The sequence below is a fragment of the Pantherophis guttatus genome, chromosome 1 (genome assembly GCF_059756535.1).
Source record: "Pantherophis guttatus breed Tessera chromosome 1, ASM5975653v1, whole genome shotgun sequence".
Lineage (NCBI taxonomy): Eukaryota > Metazoa > Chordata > Lepidosauria > Squamata > Colubridae > Pantherophis > Pantherophis guttatus.
The window spans coordinates 218,930,973-218,947,145 of record NC_142063.1 but is presented as its reverse complement, the minus strand read 5'-3'; the positions used below and the strand labels follow the sequence as shown (position 1 = coordinate 218,947,145).

The 16,173-nt window shown below is 37.0% G+C and overlaps 1 protein-coding gene across 6 annotated transcripts in view; it reads left to right on the top strand.

Moving 5' to 3' along the window:
• ERICH1 (glutamate rich 1) overlaps positions 1–16,173 on the top strand; it is an 87,982-nt gene that overhangs the window by 35,275 nt on the left and 36,534 nt on the right. For 4 of the 6 annotated variants that reach the window (XM_034436772.3, XM_087882442.1, XM_087882439.1 and 1 more), the window contains exon 3: positions 4,289–4,429. In XM_034436772.3, coding sequence (XP_034292663.2) covers positions 4,289–4,429 — 141 coding nt within the window. Of the gene's footprint in view, positions 1–4,288; positions 4,430–9,055; positions 9,148–16,173 lie in introns of all 6 variants that reach the window. The other 2 variants (XM_060689261.2, XM_087882438.1) reach the window with 1 other exon arrangement.

Genomic DNA, 16,173 nt, shown 5'->3' with positions numbered 1-16,173 from the left:
AAGAAGGCGGAACCAAGCAGAAACTAAATGTAGTGTAATTGACGTGTAAATATATTTAAAAATAAAGTTAACTATTTAGTAGCCATATTGATTCCAGTTTATGCAAGGTTTTGAAGACTGCATGAAGCCCTCAGGCATCAAGCTATTTACCCCTGTGCACGAACACCCAATTCTAATTTGGAAAACTATGCTAAAGCTATCGGAAGTTTGCAGGATGTCTCCTGCAAAATTTTTGCATTTACATTAATAAATAAGAAATTTTAGAGGAAATTAAGATAGCACATCTAAGAGTTGCATTTTTTAAAAAGCAAACCAGTATTGTCCAAGAGCTTTTAACAGCCTAAAAATCCTTCACATTTATTCTCATTAATTCCAACACTGATTAACACCTCATTATTAATCAAGTGTGGAAGGAGAAATCAACCTCAGGACTTGACAGTTTGAGATAGTTTGAGCCTGAATTTAGGGAAAATGAATTTCCTGAATAGTTTCAATTAATTTTTACCTTGATGCCTGTCTTTTCAGATTGCATGATTAATCAGTTGCATCTTACTGCATTATTTTTCTCTGTTCTCTTTGACCTCTAACAAGGGAATATTTTCCATAAGTAATTAAAGGTATTTGGAAAAAATTTGTTGGAGCTCTTTTTTAAAAACTGAGAAGAGCCTCTGTTTCTCATGGTATGTTCTAATTTCTTTTCATGTGTGCAAGAAAATGGGCTGAAATAATAGAGTTCACTTAGAAATCTTAGAAATGGAATCCATGTCCAGGAACATCCGTATTTTACTTTTTTAAAAATCAGTGGATAGTAGCCCTGTGTTATCATAATACATCTGAGAATAGTTCATTAATCTATGTAACGTTTCTCATATTGAAAATCAAGGTAATAGCATTCTTGCAAGTGTAATCAAGTTCTATTAAGGTTTTTCCAAAGGTTTTTCAGCAATGCCATATAGTTGCTTATGAACAATATTTCTTCTGTTTCCTGTTCTACTCTGTGAGAATGATTCTGCTTTTTAATGAATTTATTCTACAGATCATAGTGGGGTAGCAGTTTAAAATTTGACAGGGTGGAATTGAGTCATTCTTAAATCCTGACAGTCGCATGGACAACTCTTTGCAGATCCCTACACATTTTCAAAATTCATTTGCCATTGCCTAGGGCTAATAAAGGAATGGTTTAAGATTGCCAAGCTGGCTTTTTTGCTTAAGGCAGGACTACTACTCAGGATTCCCTGCTTCTAAAGTAGCACCTTAATCCCTAGACCCTGGTGGCTTTCAGTGTAAACTCTAGCATTGTTAGATATCAGGGAAATCATTAATCCAATGCAAATTGGCTGAAGGTCAGGTAATGTGATCAATAAAAGTATCTCTCTCTCTCTCTCTCTCTCTCTCTCTCTCTCTCTCCCTCCCTCCCTCCCTCCCTCCCCCCCCTCTCTCTCGATAGACACAGATATATGTGTACAGTTAGTATCTTGGGTTTCTTCCCGTGTAATTGTAAACATATCCTTAAAAGAGTAATATGACGTTTCGACGAAATCACATTCGTCATCTTCTGGCTGATGTTCTCGGTTTGGTGCTTATGGGCAAACTGTGCGATCATAACTGACATTTTTCTATGAAAAGAGGCAAAGGTATATTCTGATTGGTATTCTGATTGGCTGATGACGTAGCTGTATTTTGATTGGGTGGAAGCGCTGTTGCTTGGTTGTGGGTCAATGGATAAGTTATGCTGGAACTGGTGGCAACACAGGCATTTTGGATGAACCTTTGATCTATGGTTTATATTTTGTGTTAAGATTCGTCTGTCTATGAGAGCAGGTTTCCAAATAGTAGGCAGACGGGAAGTGTCATCACGTTTATTCATACAATATGGTCTTTTCTCTATTTCAATGGCCTCTCTGATTATTCTGCCATTGAGATGTTCTATTTTTGCAACTGTTTTTGTGTTATTAAAATTAATATTATGTCCTGTGGCATTTATGTGTTGTACTAATGATGATGTGTGTTCTATCTTTGGTACTGAGTTTTTATGTTCCTCGATGTGCACACTCATTCTTCTGTTGGTCTGTCCAATATATGTTGAGGGGCAGGAAGCACAGGGGATTTCGTATATGCCTTGATCTTCTAATTCTATTTTGTCTTTAGGGTTTCTCAGAATAGACAATATCTTTCTATCTGTGCAAAATATGGTTTTGATGTTGTGTCTATGCAGAACTTTGCTAATTCTATCGGTTGTTCCTTTTATATAGGGCAAGATGGCTTTCCCATTGTTTTGTTCCTCTTGTTGATTTCCGTCTGGGTGTTGCATGCTGGATCATACTGATGATTTTATTTCTACAGAACCCATTTGATGTCAGTACGTTAATTAATGTATATAATTCTGTTTGTAAATGTGCTTCATCAGCCAGACATTTAGTTCTTGTGGTTAATGTTTTGGCAACAGAGTTTATTTGTGCTGGAATGGTGATGTGATTTAGCGTTGAGATAGCGGTTCGTTTGTGTCTTCTTTTGAGAGATGGTATGTCCTAACGTGCCATCATATTTTAAATAAATTAATACATCGAGGAAAGGCAACTGATTTTCTGATTCTATCTCCATGGTGAACTTTATTTTGGGATGGAGGCTGTTCAAATATACTAAGAAGTTTTCCAGTTTATCTCTTCCATGCGGCCAGATCACAAAAGTGTCATCAACATATCTAAGCCACAATTTTGGCTTGTTAACAGTTTTTTCTAAAGCATTGGTTTCGAAATCTTCCGTGAAAAGATTAGCGATAACTGGTGATAATGGAGATACCATTGGTGCACCTTCTATTTGTTTATATCTCTGTCCTCTGTGTATGAAATATGTGTTGGATAAATAGATATATATATAGATATATACATACACAGATATATATAGATATATACGGTTCGATTTATATGCCGCCCTTCTCCAGAGACTCAGGGTGGCTTACAATGCATTAAGCAATAGCCTTCATAGTTTTGTATATACCTGCTTAATAGGGCTTTCGCCCCCCCCCCCTATTTTATATATATATATATATATACAAAGTCAGCTTATTGCCTCCACAATCCGGGTCCTCATTTTACCTATGGAAGGCTGAGTCAACGTTGTGTTTTGTGTTTTGTGTCCCCTTTAGTTGTTTGAGCAGTGTATAAACTACTGTATGTAATGAACAAAGTATTTAATAAGGCTATTTCATTCATTCAGATCTCGGATGTCTTCTGCTTGTGTTCCCTTTATTTTTTTGAGCAGTATATATATATCTGTATGCATGCATATATATATACATACATATGGTTATACTCACACACTAAAACAGCTATAATGACTGTATTTGTAGGGTTGTGTCTACAAATCCTTACAGATGTCTCCTAATGTTCAACAGTGCATACAAAGTGCTGTTGTTTGAACCATAAAAACAGCCACATATATTTCCAGATTTGTGAAGATGCTTCATAAATTATCCACAGATGTCTCTGCATGCATGGGCATGCATGGTAAGGCTATGTGGGAGTTGCATATAGAGTGCAATTTAGACTCAAAGAGGAGAAGGAGATTTAGAACATGTATGGCATATGTATATGTGTGACCTGCCATCTTCTCTTTACATCAAAGAGATCTTTTTCTGTTAGGGTACAGTGGCAGCCACATTTATTTATTTATTTATTTAATTATTGCGATTTATATGCCGCCTTTCTCCCTAGGGACTCAAGGCGGCTTACAAAATGACAACTTCAATACAAATCACAATACAATACCAAATTAAAATCAGTAACCCAATTAAAAAACGATTTAAAATTATACCAGTGTACCCCCAAACGGATCAGTTTAATTGGCGGAAGAGCCACATCTTCAGCTCGCGACGGAAGGAAAGAAGGTCCTTTGAGGAGAACAGACATAATAACCTTGAAGGAAGAATGCAGGATTGGTTGCATCAACATCATTTAGGCCCAACAAAGACAAGGGGTTGAGTAAGAAACTCAAGATTGCCTTCCCTTGATTCTATTTGGCATAAGAGGGGAAAGCAAGAATGTCAGGCTTTTACGATTCTGTTGTTATACTCTGCAATAATAAGAAGGAGGTCCAGTAGTCCTTGTGGAGTCTATTTCCTGGCAGACTAGGCTAATTAGAAGGAGTAAACATGGAGGAAGAAAGTTGTTGAGTAACATAGTAAGTGTGGCTACTGGCACTTTGTTCTTAGAATCCAGTTCACTGCATAGCCCTAGTAGAAGCACTGGTAAGTCTTTTGTACCTCAGTTTCCTATTTATTCTCTTCTAGACAAGACAAGTGTGATTCTACCTTCAAGAAAAATATACACTGTGACTCTGCCTCCTGAAGGTTATGTACCAGTTGCTACTAATGAAAACAGTAAAGGATCTTCTGGAAGTGGTGCTGAGGACAGTAATACTGGTGCTCCAGGTAAGAGAAAATGCTTCATCTTTCTCTAAAGCAGCTAGTGCTTAAATATATGCGCTGCAGATAAATGGAAAGTTGCATCAGTTTACGGGCATGTACAACCATGTATGAAGTAAAGTGTGTCTGCTAGAATATACAATTATATAAAGAGACAATCATCCTAAAATCAGTACAGAATCCAGATTGAAACATTGCAGACAGATGCTCAGCTCTCTGAGTAATTGTTTCAGTGGTAAAATGCCTTTCATGTTATGTTAACTTTGTACAGGCAGGAATTTTGTTACAGTGCTTTAACAGTAATCAGAATAGAGCTGGAAGGGATCTTGGAAATCTTCTAGTCCAACCCCCTGCTTAAAGAGATCCTCTACCATTCCAGACAAGTGGCTGTCCAGTCTCTTCTTTAAAACCTTCAATGATGAAGCACCTACAACTTCTGAAGGCAAGCTGTTCCACTGGTTAATTGTTCTCACTGAAGTTTCTCCTTAATTCTGCTACTTTCCTTGATTAGTTTCCATCCATTGCCTTCTGATGTTTTGGAAAATAAGTTGACTTCTCTCTTCTTTGGGCATCCCCCCCAATACATCCCCCCCAATACTGGAATACTGCTATCATGTCACACCCTAGTCCTTCTTTTAGGCACTACTCATTTTGTTCTTCATACTACTGTAAATGTTAACAAAGGATGAGTCTACTTGCTGCAAGCATTTCAAATACATCAAGTGATACCCTGAACTAAAAAAAAATTCACATAAAAATGGAAAGAGTGGATGTTAAATAATTTGGATTTGGTATGTAGCTTAATTCTGTATGTAAAATTTCAGATAGGTGTAACATTTCTTTACATTTCATAGCACAACTTAATGTGATATATTTCCTATTTGTATTAAGAGGAGACTGATTAAACAGCAGAAAAAATATTTATGTTTTTCCCATTGTTAACAGCCTTATCTGTATAGAAAGATACGTATTAACCTTATCAAGAGGTCAAATATTCCTTTAAGAGCAGTTTCAGGCCAATTGACATGTAAATTACCTGTCAATTCTAGTAGAAATTGAATAAACTTTAGGCATATGTAGCAGTTACCTTTCTTCATTTAAGGACTGCTTCTGGGCAAATAAATGTCTTCCCGGATGATTTTTACGAAGGAAGCAGTTGGTTTGTGGAAGAAGACTGTCCTTTTGAATAGTGACTACCTGGAGTTCAGTTCAGCCATGTCCATTTGTGTACCATGTGATCCTGTAAGTAGGAGATTTCTTGTATTAAGTAGACACCCATCACACAATGACTGCCTCTGAGTTGGTAATATTACAGAAAGCACCAGATACTTAAGTAAATAGGGACCAACTTCATGGCATGCAGGTAACAATATAGCTAATACTGTGGAGTCCTTGGTATTCTCTGAGCTTGGCTGTTTACTTACAGATGTTTTGTTACCCAACTAGGTAACATCATCAGTGCTAGAAGGGGATGGGGTTACTCTGCTCTTATACACTGGCTTGTCCTGTCAATTTTTGTGGGAGTGTTGTTTTCTCTTGTTAGTTCCTTAATTAGGCTGAGAGAGGAAAAAATACTGTAGGAAAATGTGGCAAATCTAGATGTTTCACATCTCTGCACCCATTTGGTTACCAGTTTAAATGGACAGTTTTTTATCATTCTGACAGAATGAAAGATTTGATGTCAAATTGCCTAAGTGGGAGCTAAGAAGGCAAGGAATATCAAGAGGAATTAATTTCAGTATAGACTATTATCTGACTGCACACTTTCTTAGGATTTTCCCTCCCCCCCCCAGTTTTATTATAGTGCTAGTAGAGAAGATTATAATTAACATAATTATGAGGAGATAGTTTATTTCTTTAACTTTGGCATCAAGTCTTGTTTGCCTGACATATAATTTGTATTTTATTGCTGTGTTGCTATAGTGCAGCAGATATGAAGGGCACTATGTTGCAAAGGCTGCTTTAAGACATGTCCTAGATAGCAAAAGAAATAATACAAGGGTTGCATGAAACATTAGAATGACTTGCTTAATTTGACCTTTTAGTGAGTCTGCTAATGTTTTTTTTCCCCCTCTGGGATTCAGTATCAGGGCAAGATTTAATGAACCAGCCATCTAATGAATGTAGTTAAATCAATAACTTAATCACTTCAAGCTGTTTCAATTCTTGATTCTGCTGTTCCAATATATTTTGGTGCTCTGTTCATTTAAGCAGACTTTTTATAGCATAAAGGTATAGTCTCTGGTTTATGAAATAAGTAAAAAAATTGACAAAGGAATTACCATTAATCATGTTTGTGTGCTGTACACTTAGAATCAAGGGATTGCTTATTTTGTATAATGTGTTAGTCTACTAATCCAGGTGATTAATTATGATCAAAATAGTATTCAGTTTTTAGACTAATAATTGAGTGATCGCTGTGGTGGTATAAGCCAATAATAAAAGCTTCCTTGTTTTTTTTAATCTTTTTCTGCCTGTGTTGACTTTATGGTGTCCTATCCTCTGCAGTTCATAACTTAGCCATGGGATATAGTGCAAGAGTCCATAACGTAGCCATTTTAGACCTGAGTTAAGCAGACCAGGATGTGGAGATAGAACCACAGCACACCATAGCTTCTCGGAAGGCGTTGCTTTGAGTTTCACAGTGGAGGAAAGCTTTTTGTGTACTGCTTAGAAACCGAACTTACAATAACTTGAATGTTCTTTTTCATAACCAGAGAGATTTTGAGAAGATTTATTTTCCTTTGATCAACAAGAGTTGCTTAATGCTGCATAGTGGGTGCCACTTGGAAACAAAAGTCTAACGATATGACCATACAAACAAAATTTGTACCTGCGATTATATTCAATAATGGCTTTGTTTTGGTTAGACCAGAAAACAGAATCCACAAGTTTGAGTAGAACTTTATTAATAATGACTATAATAGTTTAATCTGAGTATAATTACATATATCTGTATATAATAGTCACTCCTCGTGTGATGGGTGGATATATAAATTTAATTAAATAAATAAACAATGTTGAAGGCCTGACTAAGTTTTCCCTTCCCTCCATTTTGGTGAGGATAGAGCCAGTTTTTCATTCTATTTTCAGAGTTTAAAACCTGCTTGTATTTATGCAACCATTGTCTCACTTAGTTTTTCCAAGTTCGTGATATCACTGCAAGAAATGCAGTATGTGCAGTGTTCCTTTCTTTCAATTCTTGCCTCATTTTTCTCTTCTCCCTGCCCTTCTTATCCAACAGTCTCCACCACTCTCCTCTTTTCTGTCTTATTCCTTTCTCCCCCTTCAGATATGCTGCAAGCTTCCTGTTGTCGTAGCAACGTAACAGCAGACCATTTGCAAAAAGGAGAAATGAGGGGTTGCAGGCGTAATCTTGTTAGTTTTCCAAAGGACCTCCTAAAAGCTTGTGAAGATGCACATGTTCTTTTACTCACATCGTGCCTTATCCACAGCCTGATCCCTCATGTTGATTGGATAGCTTTTTATATTGAACATTTTGACTCCATCAGATAGAACAATAGGGTTGGAAGGGATCTTGAAGGTCTTCTAGTCCAACCCCTTGCTTAAGCAGGAGAGACCCTTCCAGACAAATGGTTGTGCATTTGAAAACCTCCAGTAATGGAGCACCCACAACTTCTGGAGACAAGCTTAATTTTTTTTTTTTCACTATCAGGACATTTCTCCTTTAATTCTGAGTAAGATCTCTCTTTAATGATTTTCCACCCATTGCTTCTTATATTTAGATAAGCATTGCTTTAGTTTATACCTTTGGGCAGATGCCTTAAAGCAGGAATCTTCACCTTTTTCAGAGATAAAGAATGTGTGTTAATTTTGAGACTGTTTGATAACATGGGGAAGGAAAGGATTAGATCAGTGGTTCTCAACCTGTGGGTCCCGACCCCTTTGGGGGTCGAACGACCCTTTCACAGGGGTCGCCTAAGACCATCGGAAAACACATATTTTCAATGGTTTTAGGAATAATTTTATGGTTGGGGGTCACCACAACATGAGGAACTGTATTAAAGGGTCATGGCATTAGGAAGGCTGAGAATCACTGGATTAGATGAATAGTAAAAAGAAGTATCTAATAAAGTTGGAGATAATTGGTTTCTTTGCTAAAAGACTTCACAAGAGTAGGCGTTGTCTAATCTCAGTACTCTCTTCTCCATCTAGTCCACAATCTTGGATCTTGCTGTGGCATCTCTGGAACTTGGCAATTTAGGATACCGCCCCCCCCCCCCGAGCCCATTGGTAGAGAGCCATTTAGGAAAGCTTTGCCACTTGGTTAATCCATAAAGATTTTGTTGGGCTCTTGTGTCTGGTTAGTCATCATGCTAAGACATTTGATTTAGCATGAAGTGTCACTTCTCCCCTATCGCCATGTCTTAACATTGACTAGTTTGACAAATCATGATTAATATTCTTATAAATTCTATTTATGTCAGATACCGTATTTTTCAGTTCCTTGAGCAAATCTGAACTGAGGATTGTTCCTAAAAAAACAAAAACAAAAGCAACATTTCTTAGTTCTCTAGAACGGTCATAGGCCAGTACTGTACAACCATTTGGTTTTCCTTCCCTCTTCCAAAACTGAAGTAATGATCTTTTCTTCCACATTGATTACAACAGGAGCCATGGCAGTGCAGTGGTTAGAATGCAGTATTGCATGCAGACTCTGCCCAACAGCCAGGAGTTTGATCTCTGTCTTCCATCCTTCCAAGGTCAGTAAAATGAGGACCTAGATAGTTGGGAGCAATATGCTGACTCTGCAAACTGCTTGGAGCACAGGTGTAAAATTTGATGGTGTCACGTGACATATCGCGACATTTTTTGCCTTTGTGGAACTGGGATGGGTGTGGTCTGTATATGACGCATCTGGCCCGTGGGCCGCCAGTTTGACACCCCTGGCTTAGAGGGTGCTGTAAAACAATATTAAGCAATATATGGCTCTAAGTGCTACTGCTATCTGTATCTTGTCTTCCTTGGAAGGAACTGAAGAAAGAAAGCATGTTGCTACCTTCGTTAACTCCTAATAACCCATGTGAAGTAGATTGCCAATGGATGTTAATAATTCAGGATCCCAATGTGGTTGAGGAAGGATTTGAGACCAGTATGATTATTCCCCATGCTGGCTGGTGATTCTGGGAATTGAAGTCCACAAGTCTTAAAGTTGCCCAGGTCAGAGATCTCTGCTCTAGAGTTATAGTTGTTCTCTGGATTCTGAGGAATTCGTTGGTTCGAAATTGGCTGAGGGTAAGCAAGATGAAGTAAAAATAATTTCAATTTAGCATTTGCAAAAATGTAGAAAATACAGAGATTAAATTAGTATGATAATAAGGATTATTGTATATCAGGCAGGGTTACTTTCTGTGAAATGTGAGGCCATATAAGTGTTATTAATAAATACATAAATAAAATAATAGTGCTTAAATTTTAGTGTCTTAATTTGTATCACTTCCAGCAGTTGGTTTGCTAATAATCATATTCTATAATTTCTGACGTTTCTTCATTAAATGCTCCCCAAACAATAGCTGTTTGTACAGTTGAGGTTTTTTTTTCAAATTATAGCAAAATAACAGAAAAAAAGCATACATATAACTTGGTTAACATTGCAATATAATAGTAAAATTAAAGGAAGAAAACGCCTGGAAATCTGTATCATAAACAAAATTACTTTTTTAAAAAGTTAACTAAATTGAACAAAAGTTGTTTTTGACCATCTTACTGAAAATGACTAATTAAAACAGTAAACATTATATCAATAATCTATTACTACAATGCAGGTAGTTCTCGACATATGACCACAATTGAGCCCAAAATTTCTGTTGCTAAGCAAGACAGTTGTTAAGTGAGTTTTGCTCCATTTTACGACCTTTCTTGCCACAGTTGGTAAGTGAATCACTAAGGTTGTTAAGTCACTAAGATGGTTTTTAAATGAATCTGGCTTCCCCATTGACTTTACTAGTCTGAAGGTCGCAAAAGGTGATCACATGACCCCGGGACATTGCAACTATCATAAATATGAATCAATTGCCAAGCATCTGAATTCTGATCACATGACCAGAATCACTTGCAGCGGTTGGTGCAACAGTTGTAAATGTAAAAAAAAAAGTCTCAAGTCCCTTTTTTCAGCCTTTGTAACTTTGAATGGTCACTAAACAAACTGTTGAGAACTGTCTGTACTTGTGTATGTATAAGCCTATCCATGGATAGGCTGACATTTAAATTTTTGTTTTTACTAAAATGCTATGAAAAGTGTGCCACCCGTAGCCAGGTTTTTCATAGTATTTGGATTAAAAATTTGAGGATCTTCTGTCCATGAATGGGCTTTTCCATGAGTCATACAGGGTATATGGGTACCTTTTAAAAAGTTTTATTATACATTCTTCCAGATAAGCTCAGCTACGGATAAACTAATTTGGGGGGGTGTTATATTTTGGCACCTAAAATTCCCAGTTTATACATGAGCATGTACAGTAAGTGTATATTTGCCTTTCATTTTTGTATAATGATCCTTTTGACCTGTATCTGATAGATACATGAATTTATGGAAATTTTAATTCAGGTAGTCTTATTGTAATTGGGACCAGCAACTCTGTCGCTAAGTGATGCAATTATAAAGCGTGATATCACATGATCCTGCTGACTTATGACTTACACCCGTTCCAATTGGTGTCATTAAGCCACTCCCCATGGTCAGCATGCCAAAATCACGTGATCACCATTTGCAACTTCCTGCCAGCTTCCCCATTGACTTTGCTTGTCAGAAACTGGCAGTGAAGGTTGGAAATGAGGATCACAAAGATGTCTCTGTGACACTGCAACTATCATAATTATAAGCCTGTCACCAAGCGCCCAGATCATGATTACATGACTGCAGGGATGCTGTGATGGTCTCAATTATGAAGAACAACATTAACTTCTCTTCATTCAGCACTGTTGTAACTCTAAACAGTTGCTGAATGAGTGTTCATTCAACAAGGACTATCTGTAGTGTGAAATAAATATCTACATTTATGGAAACTAAAAACCTACAATTGCCAGGGGTTTTTGCTTTAAATTATTCCTATTTCTGTATGAAGTTTTTACAGCTCCGTTTCTTTTTTCAAGCTCCTGCTTGAACTTTTGTACTACTTTCAGCTGCCCTGTTCATAAATTTAACACTTACATGCATAACATAAATTTAGAACTTACAAATTAGAAAACTCAAAGATCAGCTTATTTCAAGTAACACAATGACTGATGATACAAGAATCTTGACAGGAAAGCCACAAATCCATCAGGCTGCTAGAGATACTTAGCAAAATTACTGAGTACATGTTATACCTTAAATTCATAACTTCTACATTTTTACATTTCAGAGGGGAAGGTTATAACCAAAATACTGCTCAAATAGAAGATTGACTATTCCAATTTTGCAAGCATTTTGCATCTTAAATCATAACTGACTGAATGAAAGATTTTAGTTATGGATTTCAATCTGATAAAGCAGTCAAATGTTTTGGTCATATGGTCAAACATCATGACAGTCATTAAATGGGTTGGTCATATGGCCAACCTGATTTTATAACCTTTTTTTGCAGCAGTGGCTGTTAAGTGAATCAGTGGTTTGCTATGGGTGCAAATTTGCCAAAACCCAAACTATTTCATTGAGGGCCGCATCAAGGTTGTGTTTGACCTCAGGGGGCCAGAGTGGGCATGGCCAGGGTGGGCATGGCCAGCTCAATGTCACTTGGGTCTGGGGTGCCTGTGGTGGCCCAAGCACTCTGTCAGCAAAAAAGGGCTCCCAAGCACCGTTTTCGACTGTGACGGCTTCCTCCAACCCTTTGCCAGCAAAAACGGAGCTTGGGAGGGCCACCTGTGGCCCTCCCGAGCTCCGTTTTTGCTGGCAGAGGCCCCTTGGGCCAGTCCTTTGCTGTTTCCAGGGCGGCCCTGTGGGCCAGATCTAAGCACCCCATGGGCCAGATCCGGCCCCCCAGCCTTGAGTTTGACACCCCTGGGTTATATTTAAAAATCAATGTTATTATGCTTTGATCTTTTCAATTGTTGTGCTTCAATTGTTTTTTCATGCAGCTAGCATTTGTACATGTGCTTTTGCAATATCTTAATTTGGATAATACTAATTTGTATAATGGTCTGTTTTTGCCCAAGCAAACTTAATGACACTCTTAAGGATCACCAAAGCATAATTACAAATAAAAATGAATATTTATATTTTTTTTTCTTCCATTTCTAGTTGGTAAACAATTTGATTAACTGCCCCACTACCCAATGGACTGAACAAAATGACACTATTCATTTTTATCAAATGTGCCAAAGACAGCTGAAATTGCATACTGCTTAACAGTAATTTATTTGCTTCTATTTGCAGTGCATTGATGTCAGAGGAATTCATTTGTTTACGCTGTGAAAATGACTTGTGAAATGAGATCTTAAGAATCATTAGTATTGGGGTAGAAGAGCGACAAACCCTCCAAGAAATTGTTCACTTCAGAAATCAATATGGTCTATTTTCAAGTACTGCATTATGATTATCACAGAATCCATAAAATCAAAGATTCAAGTGTTTTTCTCCTCATTGACTCTACAAATCTATTTGGGCAAAATCATGTATTTAAATCAAGATAGGTTGAGAATGCATTAATGTATTAATCTAACTTTTAGAGCACGTTTAAAAGTGCATTGGGAACAGACAATGTGGTGTCTTCCTGGTGTGTTAGTCTTAGCTACCACTCTGGTGGCTGAACATTATGAGAATTTTAATCCAAAAAAACTGAAATGCAGCAACTTGCCTCTCCAAGGCTTTATAAAACAAGAGGTAACCACATTGTTGTATTAATTAAAATCACCAGGATGTGTTTAAAAAGTGTGATTTTTTTTAGTACATTAAGCCTTTTTATATTTTGTATATGTGTTTATGCTAAAAGTTCTAAAAATGCCCATTTAAAAGCTTAATATAATGTATCTGTTAGCAATATTTTATGCAACATTTATCAGCATTATTTAACATGTCGTAGGGAAGTTTAGATTACTCCAGGTAGTTTGTTGTTCCAGAGCACATATATTGACCTGATCTGACATTTATTCTTCAATGAGTAGAGCACGGCTCTATCCTGAGCTGTAAATTTGCTTGTTAGCTTTTGCATGCTGTTTTTCCGTCCTGAAGTTCAAGGCAACTTCCATTTATCTCCACAATAACAATAATTCTGTGAAGTGGTTTCATCTGAAAGAGATGTAGGTGACCAGCCCTAAGTCATCCAAGAAGCTTCCATAGCTCAGCAGGAACTTGGATCTTGGTCTCCTCAGACTCGGCATTTTACCCGCTACACCACACAGATTTTCATTTATCCATTTAAAATCTTTGTATCTCTCTGCTCTTGTGTTTCACACATTATGTTCTCTTTGCGTGCTTGTGTTTTGAAAACAATCTTTTTAAAAATGAGCAACCAGTTTTAAAACATAATTGATGAAGAACCATTTTAGGTTGCTAAGCAAATTAGCAGCGGGAGGAATCGTTGGTCTTGGTGATCTGTAGTTTCTGCTTAATAGCCAAAGGAAGAAAAGGCCAGCAAGCACACTGCTCATTCTCTACTCTGCATTTTCAGAGAGCCATGTGAAAATGTAGGGCGAAAATGGATGGTATTCCAGGTAAAATAGACAGGGTTTAATCAAATGAGCACCATTTTTCTTCTTCATTCTATATAATGTCAAGTATGGAGAAGACAATTATCCCAGTTTAGATTACTGACTAGAAAGAGGGTTATAAACTTCTGTCCCCATTTCATGAAGAGTACATGGATGTGTATGCGATTCCCTATACGTTATATGACCTATGATATGATGGATGATGCCTCTTTTTCGTAATAAATTGATGCCATCTTTTTTTTTTAATTTTTATTGGATTACGTTGTAATACAATACACAGAATATCGGTTAGACAGTGGTGATATAAATACTGATTGAATACATTCTTAACTTATAATATCTCCTAATTTACCTCCTTATTTGGCTATTTTAACTATCTCTTTTCCTTTCTTTATTCTATCTTCCATTCATTTATACCATAGTCCCTACACCGTAGTATTCCAATTCCTCTTTCTCATTAATCTCATATGTTAGTTTGCTCATCTCGGCGCATTCTAGGATTTTCCAAATTAAATGATCTTCTGATGGTATTCCCTTTTCTTCCAATGCTGTGCGTATGTTAATCTGGCTGCCGTAATAATATGTATAATTAAGTATCTCTTTCTTTTCTCATATGTCCTCTTTAGTACTCCCAGAAGAAAGGTTTCAGGTGCCAAATCTATGTTTTCCTCAATTACTTCCTGGATCCAATTTCAAGTTGATGCCATCTTATCATGTGCTAACAATTTCAACTTTAACCATTTCACTCCATTTGTTGTTACTTTTTCACAATTTGGCTTTGGATGGTCAAACGTTACTCAATAAATCAAGGAGAAGCAAGTTATGAATATTTTTTTGTTCATTCTTGATCTGCTAATGGGGAAAAAAACCCCTTATAATCCAGTGGAAAAAGCTGTCAGAAAAAGAAAAGACAGAAAAAGCTGTCTCGATTTTCCACCCCCCGTTTTGCACATTTTAAGGAATAGGCCCATGCAATGTTGCTGGGACATTTGTACAGCAAACATCTAAGCAGTTATATTTTACTGTAGCAACTCTGTAAGAATACAGTTTAGGCAGAGCTGTGCTCAAAAATTATTTGAAATTGTTTGTTTTAAATTTTCATATTGACCTGTGCAATGCAAACTGATATGAAAATGCCCTTTATACTAATTTTCTTCCAGGAGTAGCCTATGTCTTCCTGTTGCCTTAACAATCCCATTCTTTTTAATCCTCAGATTTTCTCCAAGCACAAGTGGAAAACAAAAACAGAAAGGATGATTTATCGCCATTTAAACTTGGAAACATAAAAATTGTAATGTGAAAAATAAACTAATCTTGGCATACTCCTTTTTAAATTAACCTTAAAAAATTAAGAGAAGGGAAAACAATGTTATCTCCATCCATGGTCCATTCCATTGCAGTCCTATCCCATCCCCAAACAACAGAAGACTGGTCTTCAGTGACCAAAAAATTGCCCACTTCTGAACTGGATCATAATTTTGCCTGAACAGATTTTCCCCAAGTGATTGTTTTTTTTTCATATATTGCTATACTATCATTTCCATATACGGAAACTTAAAGTCTCACTCACATAGTTTGAATAAGATATTGTTTAATTCTCACCGAACACTCTTATTTTGATTTTGCTTTCTGCCCAGACAAAAATTCATATTTATTTCTATTTCCTTTTGAGCACATAAGCAAAAGAGAATGCAAGTCATCTACGCAATGCCGCAATTGGCCCCTTTCTTCAGCAAGCAAGGAATATGAATTATTCCCCTTTCTTTCTAATGTATTAAAAAAATGGAGGGATTTTAAGTGTATCTCTTTTCCACAGCCGCAAGGTGGCACACATCCTCAATGTTGTTCCTGCAGAGGGCAGGATGAAGCAAGGGCAATATCTGACTGCCCTGTTGATTCCTTGCATGTAACGGTCACATACTTAACTCTGATATTAACCTGCCTTGTGTTATGAATGGATTATTTTCTCAAGGGTGACATGGATCAGATTGGCGGTCAACGGAATGCACTGATTTAGGCTGACAGCTTTGCACAAGCCAATTGTCTGTGTGACCTTAGTAATACAGAACAAAAACTCCTTTGAAGCCGGTAGGGAAGTTTCT